We start from the raw sequence: 18,543 nt of genomic DNA, 5'->3' as shown, positions 1-18,543 counted from the left end.
GACGGATCGGCCCGGGTGGGTAGTGGGGGCTGGGGGTAGGGCAGGGGCGGGGCCCACCAGTTAAAGGGGAAGGGACGCCTGTTTGCGCCAAGCGCAGGGGGAAGGCTGGCTGGCGGAGATGTGCGGGGCGGGGGACAGGGGGCCAGGGTGTTAGGAACCAGGCTCAGCGCGGGAGGGGTCCTAGCATGGGCCGCTGAGTCAGCGGAGATGCTCACCGCGCCTCCATCCTTGCTGGCCTCCGCCTTTGGGCTGCCTCCGCCTCACCGGCTTCCTCCGCAGGTGCCTCCTCCCCCAGCCCCCACTCTTCGCCTCTCGATGGATCCTTCTGGCCAACTCCCGGATTCGTTGTGGTCCCCGCCTAAATGCCCTCGAAGACCAAATCTCGTTGTGGTTTCCCGGCTGCGTAAGAAGCGGCTGGGGAACGGCGCCCGGTGAGCTGCAGGCCCAAGAAGAGAACAGGTGTGGGAAGGGGACGGCAGGGGCTAAGGGCGGGGAACGGCCGCTTTGGGCTGGCGATCGTGGTGCGCCTTCTGGCCTCTCCTGTAGGTCCCCCCAGCCCTGTTCATGCGCACCAGTAATTGGTGTCCTGTGTTTCTTAGAATTTCGATTTTCCAAAATCCGTGTAAAATGGACCATGGCTCAACCCGGGCCAAATCAGGCCGGCGGGTTCTTGGGGCTGGCACTCTACCCCCGGACCCCAAGTGCAGGGAGTCCTCAATGCAGGACTCTGCCCCTCCATTCTGTGCCTAGAAAGTCTATTCTCACACTCTTCCTCCTCAACGGCGGGAGGGCGAAATCTTGCCATAGGGGACACGTGGGACCTCATTGAGGCCTTGGTTGGATCCCGGCCGCCTTGTTTCCCGTAAACATTTTACCCCACCCAAACTCAGAAAATGGCCTGGAGCTGTCAGAGAAGGGAGGTGGGGAAAGACCCAAGCCGCTTGGTGACCTTGTGACCTCTGGCCATGGATCCAGGAGCCGGGAGTGTGTGAACTCTGCGTCCTTCCCGGGGATGGGACCCCCGCCGGGCGGGCCCCTGAGCCTTAGACCCGCCCCCGCCGCCGCCCTGCCCGGTGCAGGCCGCGGTAATCGGGTTAGCTGGGCCGGAATTACATTACCTTCCCCGGCCCGCCCCAGCCCCCGGGGGGGCCCTGGCGCCTCTGAGCCGGTGAGACTGGGCTCAGAGAGGGGGGCGCGGTGGCGGTGGCGGGTGGGCAGCTACGAGCAGCTCAGCCTACCTCTGACACGTGGTGGCCAAAGGACCTTACCCTGCTGTGCCAGCCCTCTACCCTCGTCCCTAGCCCACCCCCTGTTCAGCTCCATCCTGCTGGTTTCCCGTGTGAACCGAAATGCCTTGTAAGTCTAGTAGCTGGATCTCCCTGGGAGCACTGATCTTCAAACTGATTCTCCAGGATGCCCTGGGAAAGACTCTGCCCCCTCCTTTCTTCCCAGCAGATGGGCTGGCAGCCTGGTGCCTGGGGCAGGGTGAAGGGGTCTTTTCTCCCCTGGGAACCAGGAATGATACTTGGGCATCTGGGCAGGAAGATAAAGAAGAGAAAGAAGAGTGAGCTCTGTCCACCAGCCCTCCAATGTTCTCCGAAGCCTTATGTCTAGAGGAGGTGAACCATAAATGGGACAGAGGGCAGTGGGAGGAACAGTGGGCATTAATATGTGTCAACCTGCCGGGTGCGGTGGCTCACACCTGTAATCCCAGTACTTTGGGAGGCCGAGGCGGGTGGATCACGAGGTCAGGAGATTGAGACTATCCTGGCTAACACGGTGAAACCCATCTCTACTAAAAATACAAAAATTAGCTGGGCATGGTGGCGGGTACCTATAGTCCCAGCTACTTGGGACGCTGAGGCAAGAGAATGGCATGAACCCGGGAGGTGGAGCTTGCAGTGAGCCGAGATCGCGCCACTGCACTCCAGCCTGGGCGACAGAGCAAGACTCTGTCTGAAAAAAAAAAAAGTGTCAACCTCCCCCACCTTGACCACTGTACTATCCAATTTGTCCAGCCCCTCCTCAGCCCTGCTCACAGACCATTCTGAAAGAGGGTGGGGGCTCCTACCAATTTAGCAGATGTATTTTCATCTTGATGGAGAAGACAGACATTATCACCTCCCATCTCTTTACAGAAACCCATGCACTTTTCTCAGCAGTAGAGAGGGCTACGAGGAAGCATGAACCTGTTCAGTCCAAATCTTCGGCTGGGAGCAGTGGCTCATGCCTGTAATCCCAGCACTTTGGAAGGCCAAGAGGGGACGGATCACCTGATGTCAGGAGTTCAAGACCAGCCTGGCCAACATGGTGAAACGCTGTCTCTACTAAAAATACAAAAAAATTAGCCAGGCATGGTGGCAGGTGCCTGTAATCCCAGCTACTGAGGAGGCTGAGGCAGGAGAATCACTTGAACCCGGGAGGCAGAGGTTTCAGTGAGCTGAGATCACCACTGCATTCCAGTCTGGGGTGACAGAGCAAGACTCCATCTCAAAAAAAAAAAAATCTTCCTTGAGAGCAAGGGCTGGATTCCCCTAGATGGGAGCAGGAAACCTAGGGAGACAGCAAAGAAATATAATCTCTGAAGAGGGCTGGTGTGCAGGTTAGGAGTTTGCTAGTCCATTTCTCTGCTCTGAAAGGTGAGTCTGGGGGCGGGGGGCAGGGTAACCAGTGTGTCTCCAGCCAACCTAAATAAATCCTCCTTGAATGAATGAGTGAATCAACAAATGAAAAAAAAGGCAACATCATGCAGACCCATATACCCCTGCCTTTTGAGTTCAGCACAGATGGTACTGCCACCCAGAGATCGTTTAAGGAGAATGGTCACAAACTCAGTAGTTCATACAAGTCTTCTGGAGAGTTTTTAAAATATTTTAGTGCCCCACTTCAAGAACAGATGGCATCCAGTTATGTCACCCAGACCACAGTCCTAGGACTTCCTTTTTTTAAGAGACAGGGTCTCGCTATGATGCCCAGGCTGGCTGGCTGGCCTCAAACTCCTGGGCTCAGACAATCCTCCCACCTTGACCTCCTGAGTATCTAGAGTTACAGGTGTGCACCACCACCCCAACCTGGCTTGAAATGTCCTTTCTTGCCTCCTTGTCTCTGATTCACAGGGAAAGGATTGTTCCTGCTGGTTTATGTTGAAGATTGGCCGGGCCCTGTGGCTCACACCCGTAATCCCAGCACTTTGGGAGGCCAAGGCTGGCAGATCACGAGGTCAGGAGATGGAGACCATCCTGGCTAACACGGTGAAACGCTGTGTCTACTAAAAATACAAAATATTAGCCAGGCATAGTGGCGGGCACCTGTAGTCCCAGCTACTCGGGAGGCTGAGGCAGGAGAATGGCGTGAACCCGGGAGGCGGAGCTGGCAGTGAGCTGAGATCGCGCCACTACACTCTAGGCTGGGTGATAAAGCCAGACTCCGTCTCAAAAAAAAAAAAAAAAAAGACGAAGATAGAGGTGGTGGAATGAGTGCCCCCTCATACACACTGCTTTGGATCTGTCTCACCATGTCCTGTGTGTCCGTGGCTCTCATCAACTTAGTCTTTCCTACCCCTCGGCTGTCTCAGATCTTTATCATCTGGACAAAATCTTTGCCTGAGTCTTCAAGAGAGATCATGCTTTTCCTTTCCTTTTTACTTCATGCTTACTGCCTCCATTTCATCATGATTTATTCTTGTTTTAACTCAGTGCAAGCTGCCTTCATTATAGTAACCCTTTCTCAGAGAGCTCCAGTGTCCAGTATCCCTCCTCCAGGACTTCCCTGACATGTTTTACTTTGTTGGTCATCAATTATTTTTTGAAGTGTCCCTTCTTTTTGCTTCTGTAATATCTTATTCCACATCTTTGGACTTTCGTAGTCACTGCTTATGTTTTTCCTCCACTGATTTTGCTTCTTCCACTGAAGACTGTGAGGATTCTTCAGAGCTCAGACTTAAGCTTTCTTTTTTCTTTTCTTTTTTTTTTTTAAGACACGGGATGTCACTCTGTCGCTCAGGCTGGAGTGTAATAGCATTATCACGGTTCACTGCTGCCTCAACCTCCCAGGTTCGAGCAATCTTCCCACCTCAGCCTCCCAAGTAGCTGGGGCTACAGGTACGCGTCACCATGCCAGGCTAATTTTTGTACTTTTTGTAGAGACAGAGCCCCACCATGTTGCCCAGGCTGGTCTCCAACTCTTGGGCTCAAGTATCCACCCACCTCAGCCTCCCAAAGTGCTGGAATTACAGGCATTAGCCACTGCACCAGGCCTTAAGCTTTCTTTATCTCTTCATCTGCTCAAGTTTCACCCATTCCAAAAGTCCCAACTCTCATATCCAGCCAGATAACTCTGAGACCTCCATCCCTTGTTCTGACACTTCAGCCCGACCGCCCACTCTCCTAGCCTTCTGACAAGCTCCCCCTGCTTCCCTGCAGCCACCTTAAGTCCAGCAGGCTGGAGGACATGCTTCCCTCCAAAGCTCTTCATTCACCCTCTTACCCAGGCCTACTAAGCCAGGTTCCTGGCTACTTCCTCCTATTACACTTTCCTTTGAAATGTTTCAGATAACAGCCCTTCCTTTCCATTGCCATTGCTAAAACCCTAATCGAGGCTCTCATCACCACCACTTGGATTCATTCATGTACTCATCCAGAAAAGTTTTATTGAACACCAACTATGCACCTGGCACTGGAGCTATATCTGTGAACACAACAGAGGAAAAAAAATCCTTGCCACTGAGAAGCTTATAGTCTAGTGGAAAAGGCAGATGAAAAACTAGGAAATATGTTTTCTAGAAAATATTTTCTGAAAATAACTAGAAAATATATATTAGAAATGTATATTAAATAATAAATGCTAAGAATGCTAATAAATGCTAACCAGAAAAAAAAAAGCAAGGAAGTGAAAGGGTGGGTGAGTTGTTATTCATCTAGAGTGATTACAGAAGCCTCATGAGTAAAGACCTGAAAGAAGGAGGGAGCCATTTTGGATACCTAAGCATTTCAAGTTGGGGACAAAGTGGAAGAATATCCTGGTGTATCTGAAGAGACTATGCAGGCCCTTGCACACCACTGTAAGACTTTGACTTTTATTCTGATTGAAAAGGGAAGCTCTCAACAGGTTTTAAACAGTAAAAAAGGAACAACCTAATTTTTCAACTTTATTTTTAATAGCTTTCTTGAAGTATAATGGATATATAAACTGCAGATATTTGAAGTGTACAATTTGATAAGTTTTGACATATGTATATACTCATGATACCATCATCACCATAAAAATAATAAACATATCCACATCTCAAAAATTGTCCTTTGTCCTTTGTGTTTCATGTTTTATCAGAATCACTAGCTCTGAGAAACATAGCACTGAACTGTTATGTTGAGAACAGGCGAAGGGGGACTCAAGGAAAACAGTCAAGAGGCCACTACAGAGGACAGATGATAGTGACTCAGACCAGGGAAGTAGGTAAACAGTGGCTGTAAGGAATAATTGATTAATCACTAATCTCATAACTTCTTGCTGCATATTCACTTCAATTCACTCTGAAGAGAAATGAACAAAAATGTTGCTTTCGGCCGGGTGAGGTGGCTCAAGCCTGTAATCCCAGCATTTTGGGAGGCCGAGGCGGGTGGATCACGAGGTCAGGAGATCGAGACCATCCTGGATAACATGGTGAAACCCAGTCTCTACTAAGTATACAAAAAATTAGCCGGGCGTGGTGGCGGGCGCCTGTATTCCCAGCTACTTGGGAGGCTGAGGCAGGAGAATGGCGTGAACCCAGGGGGCGGAGCTTGCAGTGAGCCGAGATCACGCCACTGCACTCCAGCCTGGGTGACACAGCGAGACTCCGTCTCAAAAAAAAAAAAAAAAAAAAAAAAAAAAATGTTGCTTTCACAGGATAACCTCCTCCCTTAAAAAAAGTCCACTAGCTCCCAATTGCCCTCAGGCTAAAAATCGCACCCCTTAACGGCCCTGCTTTTTCTATTACCACTCTCAAATCTACATCTTGACCTTCCTGTCCTCTGGTCATTCCCCTCCACGTCCTTTCTATTTCACCACACTTCCACCCCCCTCCCCCCCAAGTCTAAATTATGCCCAAAGTCCCACTTTCTCCAGAAAGCCTTTTTGAGGTCTCCATTGGAATCTCTCCCTTCTCGTATCTCCAGTTGCATTTGATGTTAATACCTCAGAGCAAATTTATCCTTTTTTAAGTACCCAGGGCTGGCGGTGTAGAGCTCTCGAGCGAGCACCCCACGTAGTCCCCAAGTGCGGGGCTGGGCCTATGCTACTACAGGCGCTCGCTGCCTAAGCCTGTCTGTGTGTGGCAGTGTCCTAGTCGTCCTCCCCTCCTCCTTCGGCATCTGCTCTGCATTAGTCTGTCCCAGGCCTCCGCAGGCGCCGATGATTAAATCATCATCATTAACCAGGGCCTGCCCCCCCCCATCCCCGGGAGCAGGGGGAGAATGGGGGAATAAGATCACTACCAAGTCCCTAGGGGTCTCTCCCTCCCCATCCCCCGGCACCCTCTCCGAGACTCTGCAAAGCCCGAGAAACTCCCTCCGTGAAGCCGGGAGAAGGCCCGCCATCTGGATGAAGCTCCGCTACGCGGACGCCGACAGGGCGGCATTACGAGGAGAGGACCCAGGAGGGGCTTCTTCAGCAGGGTCGTCGTCACAGAAGACCGACGACCCTGAGCGGGTAGCGGGCACAGACTGCCAGGCCTTTGGGGGTAGGAGGGGGCAGTCTTTCGCAGGCTCCAAAAGTTAGTCATGAGGTCGCGTAGGGTCTATTATGATGATTTCTACAGGAGATTGAAGAGATAGGACCCTTCCCTACGCTCCCCCCCCCACTCCTTAATTACGGATTGAGGAGGGGAGGGGCCGGTGGGGCTCAGGTGAGCACACGGGGAGAAAGGAACGTGGGCGGGGCCTTACAGAGGGTGAGCGAATCCGAAAAGACCTAGAACCTCGTTGCTGGGAGACAAGTCCCGCCCTGCAGGCGGCACCGGAAGTGGCCGGCTGGGATCAGCCTTTAAGATGGCGTCTCCTCAGGGGGGCCAGATTGCGATCGCGATGAGGCTTCGGAACCAGCTCCAGTCAGTGTACAAGATGGACCCGCTACGGAACGAGGTGCAAGGGCGGCAGGGTTACTGCTGTGGTCGGCCAGCGGTGCGAATTGGGGCGGGCTAAATGACGGGCGGTGGCTGGCCGGGCGCCCAGTGCGCCTGCGCAGAGACAGAGTGCCCAGTGCGCCTGCGTGATTGCTATCGGGTTGCCAAACTCCGGTTAGGACGCCTGCGCATTGTGTCGCCGACGTCGTGTAGTCTCCCCTGGGAAAGGAGGGTCAGGCGAGTCCACGTGAGGGAAGCCCCCGCTGTGCGCGGAGCCCTCTGCTGGGCGGAGGGGGAGTGCCAGCCCCCTGGAGCTAATCGCCGGCTGATGGCGCAGGGCGCGGGGCTTGGCCGTGGAGTGTGATGAAGGAGGCGACCCCCAAGGCGGGAAGGCGCACGGGTTGGGGTTTGAGGGTGGATGATTGGTGACGGAGGGTGTATCTTCAGGAGGAGGTTCGAGTGAAGATCAAAGACTTGAATGAACACATTGTTTGCTGCCTATGCGCCGGCTACTTCGTGGATGCCACCACCATCACAGAGTGTCTTCATACTTGTGAGTGCCTTGGAGACTGCCTAGTTCTTCCAGTCCCTAGTCTTCACCAAGCTGACTGCCAGCTTCTGTGCGGCCTGCCTCACGCATCCAGGCACCCCACCCAGCCCATGAATCCAGTTTCCAGAGGGCCTGAGAATCTGCTTTTCTTTTCCTGCAGTCTGCAAGAGTTGTATTGTGAAGTACCTCCAAACTAGCAAGTACTGCCCCATGTGCAACATTAAGATCCACGAGACACAGCCACTGCTCAACCTCAAACTGGACCGGGTCATGCAGGACATCGTGTATAAGCTGGTGCCTGGCTTGCAAGACAGTGAGTCACCAACCTGACTTTGAGGGGCCTCTTGAGGACTAATTGCTGAGGGGCAGCTTGAGGTGACAGGGGTTTGGTAGGACTCACGTAGGCAGAAGGCCAAAGATGAGGAAAGGACAAAAAGTGAGGAAGGGCTAATACTTTATTCTCCTTTTTTTTCTTTTTTTGAGACGGAGTCTTGCCCAGGCTGGAGTGCAGTGGCACAATCTCGGCTCACTGCAAGCTCCACCTCTCGGATTCACGCCATTCTCCTGCCTCAGCCTCCCGAGTAGCTGGGACTACAGGCGCCTGCCACCACGCCCAGCTAATTTTTTGTATTTTTTAGTAGAGACAGGGTTTCACCATGTTAGCCAGGATGGTCTCGATCTCCTGACCTCATGATCTGCCCACCTCTGCCTCCCAAAGTGCTGGGATTACAGGCGTGAGCCACTGCGCCCAGCCCCGAAGGGCTAATACTTTATTCTCATACTTGACCTTCTTCTAGGTGAAGAGAAACGGATTCGGGAATTCTACCAGTCCCGAGGTTTGGACCGGGTCACCCAGCCCAGTGGGGAAGGTATGTCCTTGGCCGTGGGAGAGTAAAGCCCCCAGAGCATTCTTCTTGCCCAGTTTTGCTCTCTGGGGAAAGAGGAGTATGGAATGTGTGCCACCAGCCACCTCACTACCCTATCTTTCTCAGAGCCAGCACTGAGCAACCTCGGCCTCCCCTTCAGCAGTTTTGACCACTCTAAAGCCCACTACTATCGCTATGATGAGCAGCTGAACCTGTGCCTGGAGCGGCTGAGGTGAGGAGAAGGTCAGGGGTTACAGGAGGTGACAGTGCCAATAACCCAGAGCCAGGGAGGGTCTGGGGGGAGGTCGAGCAGTGAGTGAGTGCCTATCCCCTTGAAGAGAGTATATCATGGCTCTGGGTGGGGGAGAGGAGGAAAGATAGGGTTCCCTAACCTGTGTCTATTTCCCCCCAGTTCTGGCAAAGACAAGAATAAAAGCGTCCTGCAGGTGAGAAGGGCTGAGGGGAGGGCTTCTCTAAGGAGACTCACCTCCCATGGTCCTTCCCTGACACACCTTGCCCTCTTCCCTCCCCTCCCTGCTCCCAGAACAAGTATGTCCGATGTTCTGTTAGAGCTGAGGTGCGCCATCTCCGGAGGGTCCTGTGTCACCGCTTGATGCTAAACCCTCAGCATGTGAGTAGTCCCACAGTAGGTTTCTTGAGGGGGAGAAGGGGCTAAGAAAGGAGGAACAGAGTCTAGGGTGGACCAGGGTAGCTTTTGACATGCCAGAAAGTTCCTAAAATTATGCTCCCATCTCCCTCCTAGGTGCAGCTCCTTTTTGACAATGAAGTTCTCCCTGATCACATGACAATGAAGCAGATATGGCTCTCCCGCTGGTTCGGCAAGGTAAGCCAGGCCACCCTCCCTGGCATCACACCCTCTTCAGACTCCCCCCAACCAACCTACAGTCCTCAGGGGAAGGGTGGGCTGAGGGGCCCTTTGGATAATAGAAGAACATTCCCCACTGACTACTACTTCCTCATTCTCTCCTTAGCCATCCCCTTTGCTTTTACAATACAGTGTGAAAGAGAAGAGGAGGTAGGGGCCAAGCCCCCACCCCATCCCACTCCCCTTCCCTCCCCAGATATTTATGTGAAATGAACTGCAGCTTTATTTTTTGAAATAAAAACTTTTAAAAAGCACCTCTCTTCTTCCTTATTCTTCCTGCCTCATACTCATGCTGTGTCCTGCCTTCTTCAAAAATCCTCTGAGTTTCATTGTGAAGAAGGGCCTGTCCTCTATGGCCATGGGCCCTCAATGTCTTGCCAAAGGAGAAGGGTAGAGGATCCCTATATGTGTGAAACCAGGCCTCCCGCACCACTCATTTTGGTGATGGGAAGGTTTCCTGGAGGGGAGCTCTCAGGTGTCCTTGTATGCTGCAGCATACAGTGCGGGCGGGCCTGTTAGGAGGTGTCCTAATTCAGCGGTGGTGAGAAGGCTAGAGTTGGACAGTGGCTGCTGCAGGATTGAACAAGTGTGATTTTTTAAAGAAAAATCCAAAGAATTGCATTATAGTTTTATAACTTGGGGGATGGGGACAAAAAGGAGGGAGAAGTCTAAAAAACAAATGGAGTGGGGTCACAGGAATTGTCAGAAATGGAGGCTTAAGCTGTCCATACAGGATTCAGCAAGTACTTGGGGACTGAGACTAGAAGAAGCCAGGGTGGGGAATAAGTAGCTGAGGAGGAGAGGGAGCTGATATGGAGGAGAGCAAGGGCAACTTCAAGGAACAAGAGGGAAGCTGCAACGCACCAGCTCCGGTAATTCCGCAAACATTCCTTGTCTGTATGCCATGCCAGGGTCCTTGTTCTATGGTTCTCTCAGTGGGGTAGCTAGAAACTTGCCCAACTGGGACAGGAACAGACAGAGGCCAAAGCAAAGAGTTCCTGAAGGTAGCCGGCCTGCTGCCAAATCTGGGACAAACTATGGAGGCGCAGCGTGTGTAACCAGAACCCGAGTTAAAACCTAGGTCCCACCCTGGCCGGTCTGACTCCACGGCTTCTAGGGGTTGGTTGTGCGAAGCTGTTGAGGGCTGAAGGCGCTAACCATCAAAGATGGAGGTCGGGTGGCAGAGGATGGGGCGGGAGGCAGGGAGTGAGTACAGCGAAGGCGGCCTCAACTGGATAAGAAAACTCCAGACTTGGGGGAAAGGCCTGAGCTCGCATTGGACGCTCTGGGGTGCCACAGTCGGACTCTGTTTCCGGGAGACCTCCGCCTCTCCGCGCGGATGAAGAGGCTGCAGACGCCGAGGAAGAGCTCAAGTGCATGGGGCACTGATGGGGACCCGGGTGGGCACACCGCGGACGGCCTGGGTACGCTTCTTTACTGACATGTTCTCCAAGGTTAGCAAAGCTTCCAGGCTCCAGCCTGGAATGCCTCTACCCCCGCTCCCCGACCTCCTCTAGGAACACCCTAGCTCAGGGCTCCCCACTCCCCTTCCTCCGAATTGAAGCTCTGTGGGCTTTGCGGTCCGGGCGAGTACGTGGCGGCCGGGGCTGTTCTCCAGGAGTTTCTGCGCAAAAAGTTTCTTAGGAGTGACGGGATGGCGTGGGCTCAGGAGAGAGTAGAAACGCTCCCTGGGGCTTTGCAGGGACCGAACAGCTGCGGGAGCTGGGGAGCAGTCCGACTGGGTCTCCCTGGAAGGCCCTGCCATTGGGGCTGGGCGGCAGCTCGGGGTCGAAAAAGCCGGGTCTGAAGATTAATGGGCCCGAGGCAGGAGACCCTGAGGACCAAGTCACGGGACTTGAGGCCCTTGATGACTCACGCCTTGAGGCCGAGCAGCGCGGAAAGCGCTCAGGCCGGATCTGGGGTGGGGCCCCGCCGAGCCTTGGTCTTGTCTGTCAGCAGCGGCAGCTGCACTGGTCTCCCGAGGTGGCTGAAGCTGGCCAGCTGCTGGCTCCGCGCCGCTCGTCCCGGGCCTATGGGTCCATTCCCCACGCCCACCCGGACCCCGAGGTCACTCGGGTCTCCGTCTGTGCCAGGGAGGGAGAATCACGCCCAGGGTCCTCTCTGGCTTCGCGCGACTGAGAACGCGCCCGGACGCGGCGCGGCGCTCCGGATTCAAAGGAGAGGCGGCGGCAGGACCACCCCAGGGCGCCGTCTGCACCCCCGGACACACTCGGCCGTGCTGCGCTTCCGGGACAAGGCGTCGGTTCTCCCCTGAGGGCCAAACCTTGCCCCTGCCCACCTTCCTTACCTCCGCCATTTCCAGGACTCACATCCAAAGGCGACAGCACCAGGATTTGCTCCCGCCTTTGGCACAGAGGAGGACGGGTCCCTCTCTCAGCCTGGCCAGTCTTTCCCAGGGCTTGACGGGAAAAAGGACTTCCCTAGAAGTGAGTCTTGGGGAGTTGGGGGGAGAAAAGTGTCGGGGAGGGCGTCGGAGTTTCTCACCGCTGGCTGCTTCTCGGCCCGCACGCCCGGGAGGGTGGCGGTGGGCGCGCAGAGATCTTTGCAGGGCGGAAAACAACTCACAGGCCTGCCGCCCCCAAAGTCATGAAACTAAAATATAAGGATCGGTTCACTCCGCAGTAGCGCTTTCTGAAAGAGAAAACAATCCCAGAAGTGTGCGGGACGGACGGACGCCCCGCCTCACGCTCCTCCGCCTGGACTTTCCTCCCGGAATTCCCACTTCCCTCTCACTCCGGTTCACGGACGTTTCCTAAGGGTGGGGAGGAGGGGGGCAAGCTCTTCGCTGAGACTGTCCTTGTCCACCTCCCCAAGGGGGTTATTCTGAGGGTCCTCCAACCCTCCTACACATTCACAGAATTCAGTGGCATGTCCGGGCCAGGCAATCCGAGACTAAAGGTCGTTTGTTGAGCAGGCCTCCGTGCCACCGGTGGGGAACGGGGTCGAGCGGGGGCGGCCCGGGGTGGAGGAACCCGCCGATGGGGTGTGTGGGTGCAAGATAAGGTGGGGGTAGGGCTGAGAGTAGCGCTAGGGTGAGTGGTAGGAAGTTTTTTCATAGGTGAGAATGGGAAATCTGAAAGGGGAGATGTGAGGAAGCATCCTTAAGCGGGAATGGGGTGCCTTCCCAAGACAGCGAATTTGGAATGTGGGATCTCTACAAGGGGAGGGAGCGCAGGACCCCGAAATGTCTGAACGGACAATAAAAGGACTCTGAGAAGGTGGGAAACGCAAGAGATTGCCTGAGAAGGAAAACCGTTGGCCCCGCGGGACCAGTGGTGAAGGCTGGCCTCCATGCATCTCTTGAGAAGGATTGTGAACAGGGAGGGTTCTACCCGCGGGTGGGAAGAGGCGAGCACCGGGGAGCTTCTGCGCCTCCAAGCTGGGGTGGGGGGTAACCTTATAGGACTGCCGAGTGACTGTCCCCTCCCCAACCCAGAACAAGTTTTAATCTTTTAATCTTCCTCATTAATCACTCACCCTCCTCCTACCCCTCTCTGTGGATCCAATTTCGCCCTAGCTCGAGTTCCAGTACTGAGAAAAGTCCCCTTCTGTGGCCCCACGATCCCCTGGACTACTCCCTGGCCGCTATGACGACCTTAGAGGGGCCTCTGCTGTCCTGGGCCTCCTCCCTTTGCTAGTCTCCACTTCCATCTCCTCCCCCAAACTCATGTTTGGGAGCTGTCCAATCCCAGTACCTGAGCCCAGCTGCAGAGGGGAGAACTAGGCGGGAGAGATGGAAGGGGCTGCGAGGCACAGGCCCATCAGGAGAGCTCCACACTCCTCACAGACACACGCAAGTAATTGAGAGCAGAGGTAGAGACAGACACAAAAGCCACATAGAGGATGCATGAGTGAAGGTTGCAGCATCTGCTTAGTGACACGCCTGGGATACAGTGGGGCAGTTCCTGCTGCCTCGAGAGAGCTGCTTTATTGCACATTAAGTGAAACCACTAAGATGGTTTCCAGGGCTGAGGCCTGTAGCCTGAAGATCTCTCCAGGCCCTCCCTTGCCCCTCACCATTAATAACCATTTAACAAGGTCCTGAGGCAGCTCAGCTTTCCACCATGGCCTGGCTCTGCTCTTTGATCCAGCAGTGGCCCATCAGGCTTTAAGTGTGTTGTTCAGCTTTCCAGGAGGGCATTATGTGAATGTTGCAGGTGGGGGAGGGGGGTTGTTGGAGTGAGCCCTTTACCAAGAAGACCCTATCAAGGTGCCTTCCCATCTTTGTCAAGGAGTCTTTGGCCCAGGTGCCTTGGATCTCCTAAGCCCTGTTTAGGGAACCCCAATTGCATGCTGCAGTTGCCCCAGGGAATAGACAGGTGGACACTGCACAGATGGTGGGAGATGCAGCGGTCTACAAGGAAAGTGACATAATGGACAGTCCAGGAGGGACTGGCCTGGTTTTTCCTGATACTGTTTTAAAAAGCTAGAAGCACATCAGTTTCTGACTTCCCTGGGCAGCAAAGCAGCAAGCTCCTCAGGAGTGGCAGGGCTTCCCTGCCTCTGAGGTGTGAATCCTCCAGCTGTTTGGGGTGGAATGTAGGAACAAAACCCATACCTTGCTGGGCCTCTACTGCTGAGGCCCCACTGTCCCTGAGCTGCCTTCTTCCTACAAAGGAGGGCTGTGGGTGCTTACCCAAGTATGAGCCCAGAACCAGAATAAGTGTGGCAGATAAAAAGGACCCAGATTAAATAGGAATGAGTATCCCAGGCCTCACAGTTAGTACCTGGGTTGTCAGGAATGCCTGTCCCAAGATCCAGTTGGGTCCGTGAAGTCTGCCCTTCAAGTCTCTCTTCTATGGGGAGTGACCCCTCTCTGGTCAGGGCACCTTGCTCCCCTTGGCAGTTTCTGAGCCTCTGCAGGCTGGGGAAACCATACATACCTGAACTATGGGAGCTTAATAAAAAGAAGACAAAGACAGACAAAATCGACTGATTTTGCCAGTCCTCACTGACAAAGACTCCTCCTGGGCAGTTGCACCAGCTCGGAGTTCCCTGAGTCTTCTCTCCTGCGGCCCGGTCTCCCGGCAGCTTCTCTGTGTGTTCTGACTTCGTCAGGTGGGGCAGCCTCGGGTCCATTCACCTGTGCTTGCTTCTTCGTGGCATCCCCACTATTCCCAGTTGCAGTCGCTCCGCCAGGCCAGGTCCTCCCAAGTGTTGCGCCCCCGACCCATGCAGCACTACTTCCAGCCGTCAGGACCAGAAACAACGTTTCTCAGGGGTGGGGTGGGGAAGAGGGAGCCAGGTTAGGAGACTGAGGTCCTAGCTGGGATCAGAGATCCCAGCACAGTCAGCCCTGATAGCCTTCCTCAGAACTTTGCAAATCCCCAGCCGCTGGGGCCAGAGAAGGCAATTTTATCGTCTACGAGTTTATGAGCCAGAGCGGCGGCTAGGCGGGGAGTCGGCAGCATACAGCGTCTGGAGGTATGGCCCGGCCTGACTGTGCACGGTGCAGCGCCCTGCAGCACGGAGCAGCCCCGCGGCCCTGCTCTGATGGGTAGTTTGGTCGGCTTCTGCTCTCCGCGCCTGCCCCAGCCTGTAGAAATACCCTCCCCGGACATCCAGGAGCTCCAGACCCACCGCGGCCCGGAGTGGAGAGGTGGGGGCGCAGGAGGAGGGGCACATGGGACTCGGGCCCAGAGCCGGGGGCGGGTCCGAGACTGGGGGCCCGGATCGGGAGCCGAGCGCTGGGGCCCAGGCAGCTGCGGAGCCGAGCGCAGCGGGCAGCGGGACCGCCCCAGCCCGGCCGACTATGAACTCGGGACGCGAGCCCCGAACACCCGGGACACTCTTAAGCATCGCAGACATCCTAGCCCCGCGCATGGTCCCCCGAGCACCATCTGCGCCGCAGCTTCCAGAGTCGGGTCCGGGTCCAACGTCGCCGCTGTGCGCGCTGGAGGAGCTGACTAGTAAAACTTTCAGCGGACTTGACGCGCACGCTCCGCAGCGGTCTGAAGGTATAGAGCCGGCAAGGTCGCGGACTCTGACTTGGCCTTTTCCCCACCTCTCTCCTCCTGGTTCCCCGTCTCAAACCTCTGTCCCAGCCCAGGCCACCCACCCTAATCCGTCCCCTGTCCTCAGCCCACGTGCCAGGACTCGCACCTGCGACTTCTCACCTCTCCTCCGTGGCGGCTCCGGAAGGCCGCCAGTGCCAAGGGAAAAGAGCAGACCGTTGCCAACTGAGCGACCTGTTGCTCTGTTCCTTGTAGGCGGGGCAATCGCGATAGAGAAAGGCAGGAGAGAAAGAGACAAAAGGCTTGAGCCGCAGGCGGTAAACAAGTGAGCCTGCAAAGGCGGCACAGAAAACGCTGGAAAGAGAGTCGAGTCTCTCCGAGTGACCAGAATCCGCTCCAAGCCATTCTCTTCTCGAGGGGAGTCAAGGAGCAGAAAGCCCTTGGCGCAGCATTGGGCGCGGGACTCCGCACTCTGCCTTTCCTCACTCTCTGGTACCTCATTATCTCCCTTTTGGGCTGCAGGAGCGGGCTCTGGTGTCACTAAGGAACTGTAAACCGAATGCCCGACCCGATCCATGGAAGGGCATGATCTAAGTCCTGTTACCACCACCACGCTGGGTCAGCTGCCCTGACTCTTACTCGCCTCTAGTGTCACCCTCAACCTATAGCCTGCTCAGCCTGAGGCTCCTAAAAGCCTCAAAGGCTCCACCCCAGAAGGTTTGACCCTGCACCTCTGAATCATCCCTCCCTTCCTTCACTTCCTTGCCCCTACAATATGCCCTCAGCCTGCTGCCTTTCGCACCCCTGTGGCCAGCCCTCTTTGCGCCCCATATCGCCACCTGGGCCTGACTCCCGATAAGGGATCACAGTTCTGGTCTCCGTCCGCCTTCCTGGCTCTCCCCCTACTTCCCCCACCGCCACCGGCCCGACCCAACCCCCAACTTTTCTTTCCAGGCCTCAGCCTGATTCCCGGAGGCTGGAAACTGACCCCCTCTCTATCCCTACAGGGCGGGCAGCCCCGGACGCGCTGGGCCCTGGCCCCTCCGGCCGCAAGCGGCGCAAGTCACGCACTGCGTTCACCGCACAACAGGTGCTGGAGCTGGAGCGGCGCTTCGTCTTCCAGAAGTACCTGGCGCCGTCCGAGCGAGACGGGCTAGCTACGCGACTCGGCCTGGCCAACGCGCAGGTGGTCACTTGGTTCCAGAACCGGCGAGCCAAGCTCAAGCGCGACGTGGAGGAGATGCGCGCCGACGTCGCCTCGCTACGCGCGTTGTCCCCGGAAGTCCTGTGCAGCCTAGCGCTGCCCGAGGGCGCTCCAGATCCCGGCCTCCGCCTCGGCCCTGCCGGCCCTGACTCCCGGCCCCACCTGTCAGACGAGGAGATACAGGTGGGCGATTGAAGACAAAGCCGCCGCCAATCCTGGGCTCTGGGACCCTGGACTCCTCACCTCGCGCTCTGCCTCAGGCCAGAGTTCCAGGGTGGAGGAAGGAGGTCCACTTGGGCCTCTTCCGGCCCACAGTCCAGACGCTCATCTTTTCCGGTGTTTTTGTAAGTTTGTTTTGTTGTCTGAGACAGAGTCTCGCTCTGTCGCCCAGGCTGGAGTGCCATGGAGCGATCACCGCTCACTGCGGCCGCGACCTCCTGGGCTCAAGCGATCCTCCTGCCTGAGCCTCCTGACTAGCTGGGATTACAGGCGTGCTGCACCACCCCAGGCTAATTTAAAAAACTTTTTTTTTAGAGAGGAGGTCCCGCTATGTTGTCCAGGCTAGCTTTCCCAATATTTGAATAAAGTCGAGACTCTGCTGCACCATGCCTCTATCCAGACGCTCGCCAGGAGCAAGGAACAGTAAAATCTGTAAAGTGCTATGGAGAGTCCGCACTTGGCACTGTGCCAGGGCTCTCAATGCACTGTTTCCTTTAGCTCTTATAGCAACCCTTTAAGGTAGGTAATAATTACACCATTTTTACAAAGTAAGAACCCTGAGGTCAGGTTTTGGACCCAGCATCCAGGCAGCCTTCAGAGCTGATGCTTATCAGTCTACCAAGGGGAAGTCACCGGGCCTGAGTGAAAGACAGTGGGGCCTTGTCCCACCTACTCTCTGCCTGGGAGACCTTGATTCGAATCCCTAGGTTGGCCCCAGAGTGATGACATTGTTTCCTCACCTGTTAATGGGTTCCTGACCCTTTCCCCATCCTGCCAAAGGAACCCTCCGCTGGGACACAGGCAAAGAGATGGGTGCCCAGAGAGGCCACACCCCTACCTGGAAGACCTCTGCCAGGCCCCCGGGCCAGAAATTTTCCCACTAGGATGGTGGCAGCAGCCAGAGGGTGGAAAGGCTTGGCCCGCTGGGGCGAAGCTTAGAGTAGTGGCCTTGCCTGGTAGGGATTCCAGCCTAACTCAGCCAGTGGACATTTCTGACATTCATTTATTCCACTGGTGATAATCACCCTGAGGAGGGGGAACGCTCAGTAGTTGCAGGCCTTCCCCTCCCCAGTGGTCCCAGCCAATCTTCAGATCAAGCTCAGGTGTCTTTCCTGCTTCCCTTCTCTCCTGTCAGTCCTCCGGCTCTCTTCAGACTTTCTATTGCCTCTGCCTAAGTGTGACAACCCCACTTTCAAGGAAGCTCCATGGGTTCAAGGGGGGTCAGCTAGGGCCTTAGCTGCAGGTGGAGGGCCCAAGAGAGAATATTCCTTGGAGAGTGAACGAGGCTGGAAGGCAGAAGGGAACCTGGCATTTTCAGACAGTACCACTTATTAAGCAGTTCCAAGTGCTTTGCAGGTATTAATCCTTAAAATAACCCAACAGGACAGAGACTTTTCTTCCCATTTTAAGGATTAGACTGAATCACAGAACCCTGAGGAAACTTGGCCAGGTCACAGTTTGTAAGTGGTGGCACAGGGACTCAGCTGTTTGCTTGTCTGATTCAGGAGCCCATGCTCTTGGTCTCTATAAAGGTGACTGAGCCTAAAGGAAAGAAGCATTTACAGAGAGACGGGAGGAGAAAGGGCCACAGGTAGGAACTTACGCATTGTACTGTAGAGCATGGTCCCTGGAGGTTTTAGAGGAGACATGAGACCATTGTTTAGGGTAGGCCAATCTGGCTGTGGACGCAGAGTGGATCAGAGACTGGTAGAGACCTGAAGAAGGGAGTATATATCTGGCCACTGCA

At 55.2% G+C, this 18,543-nt stretch overlaps 2 protein-coding genes across 2 annotated transcripts; both read left to right on the top strand.

The window, feature by feature from the left end:
- Positions 1-6,650: 6,650 nt before the first annotated feature.
- PCGF1 (polycomb group ring finger 1) lies at positions 6,651-9,652 on the top strand. The gene is made up of 9 exons (XM_032178358.2): positions 6,651-7,115; positions 7,544-7,649; positions 7,807-7,959; positions 8,444-8,515; positions 8,639-8,744; positions 8,925-8,958; positions 9,057-9,143; positions 9,276-9,356; positions 9,505-9,652. Exons 1-9 carry the CDS (start codon positions 7,023-7,025, stop codon positions 9,550-9,552), a joined length of 780 nt encoding a protein of 259 aa, XP_032034249.1. The 5' UTR covers positions 6,651-7,022; the 3' UTR covers positions 9,553-9,652.
- A 5,454-nt stretch (positions 9,653-15,106) lies between these two features.
- Positions 15,107-16,776, top strand: LBX2 (ladybird homeobox 2). The gene is made up of 2 exons (XM_032178359.2): positions 15,107-15,376; positions 16,381-16,776. The coding sequence occupies exons 1-2, from the start codon at positions 15,172-15,174 to the stop codon at positions 16,770-16,772; spliced, it is 597 nt and encodes a 198-aa protein (XP_032034250.2). The 5' UTR covers positions 15,107-15,171; the 3' UTR covers positions 16,773-16,776.
- The last annotated feature ends 1,767 nt before the right edge of the window (positions 16,777-18,543 follow it).

The sequence above is a fragment of the Hylobates moloch genome, unplaced genomic scaffold (assembly GCF_009828535.3).
Source record: "Hylobates moloch isolate HMO894 unplaced genomic scaffold, HMol_V3 SCAFFOLD_15, whole genome shotgun sequence".
NCBI lineage: Eukaryota > Metazoa > Chordata > Mammalia > Primates > Hylobatidae > Hylobates > Hylobates moloch.
Note: the sequence above shows the minus strand (reverse complement) of the source record. Positions and strands in the feature narration are given on the sequence as shown.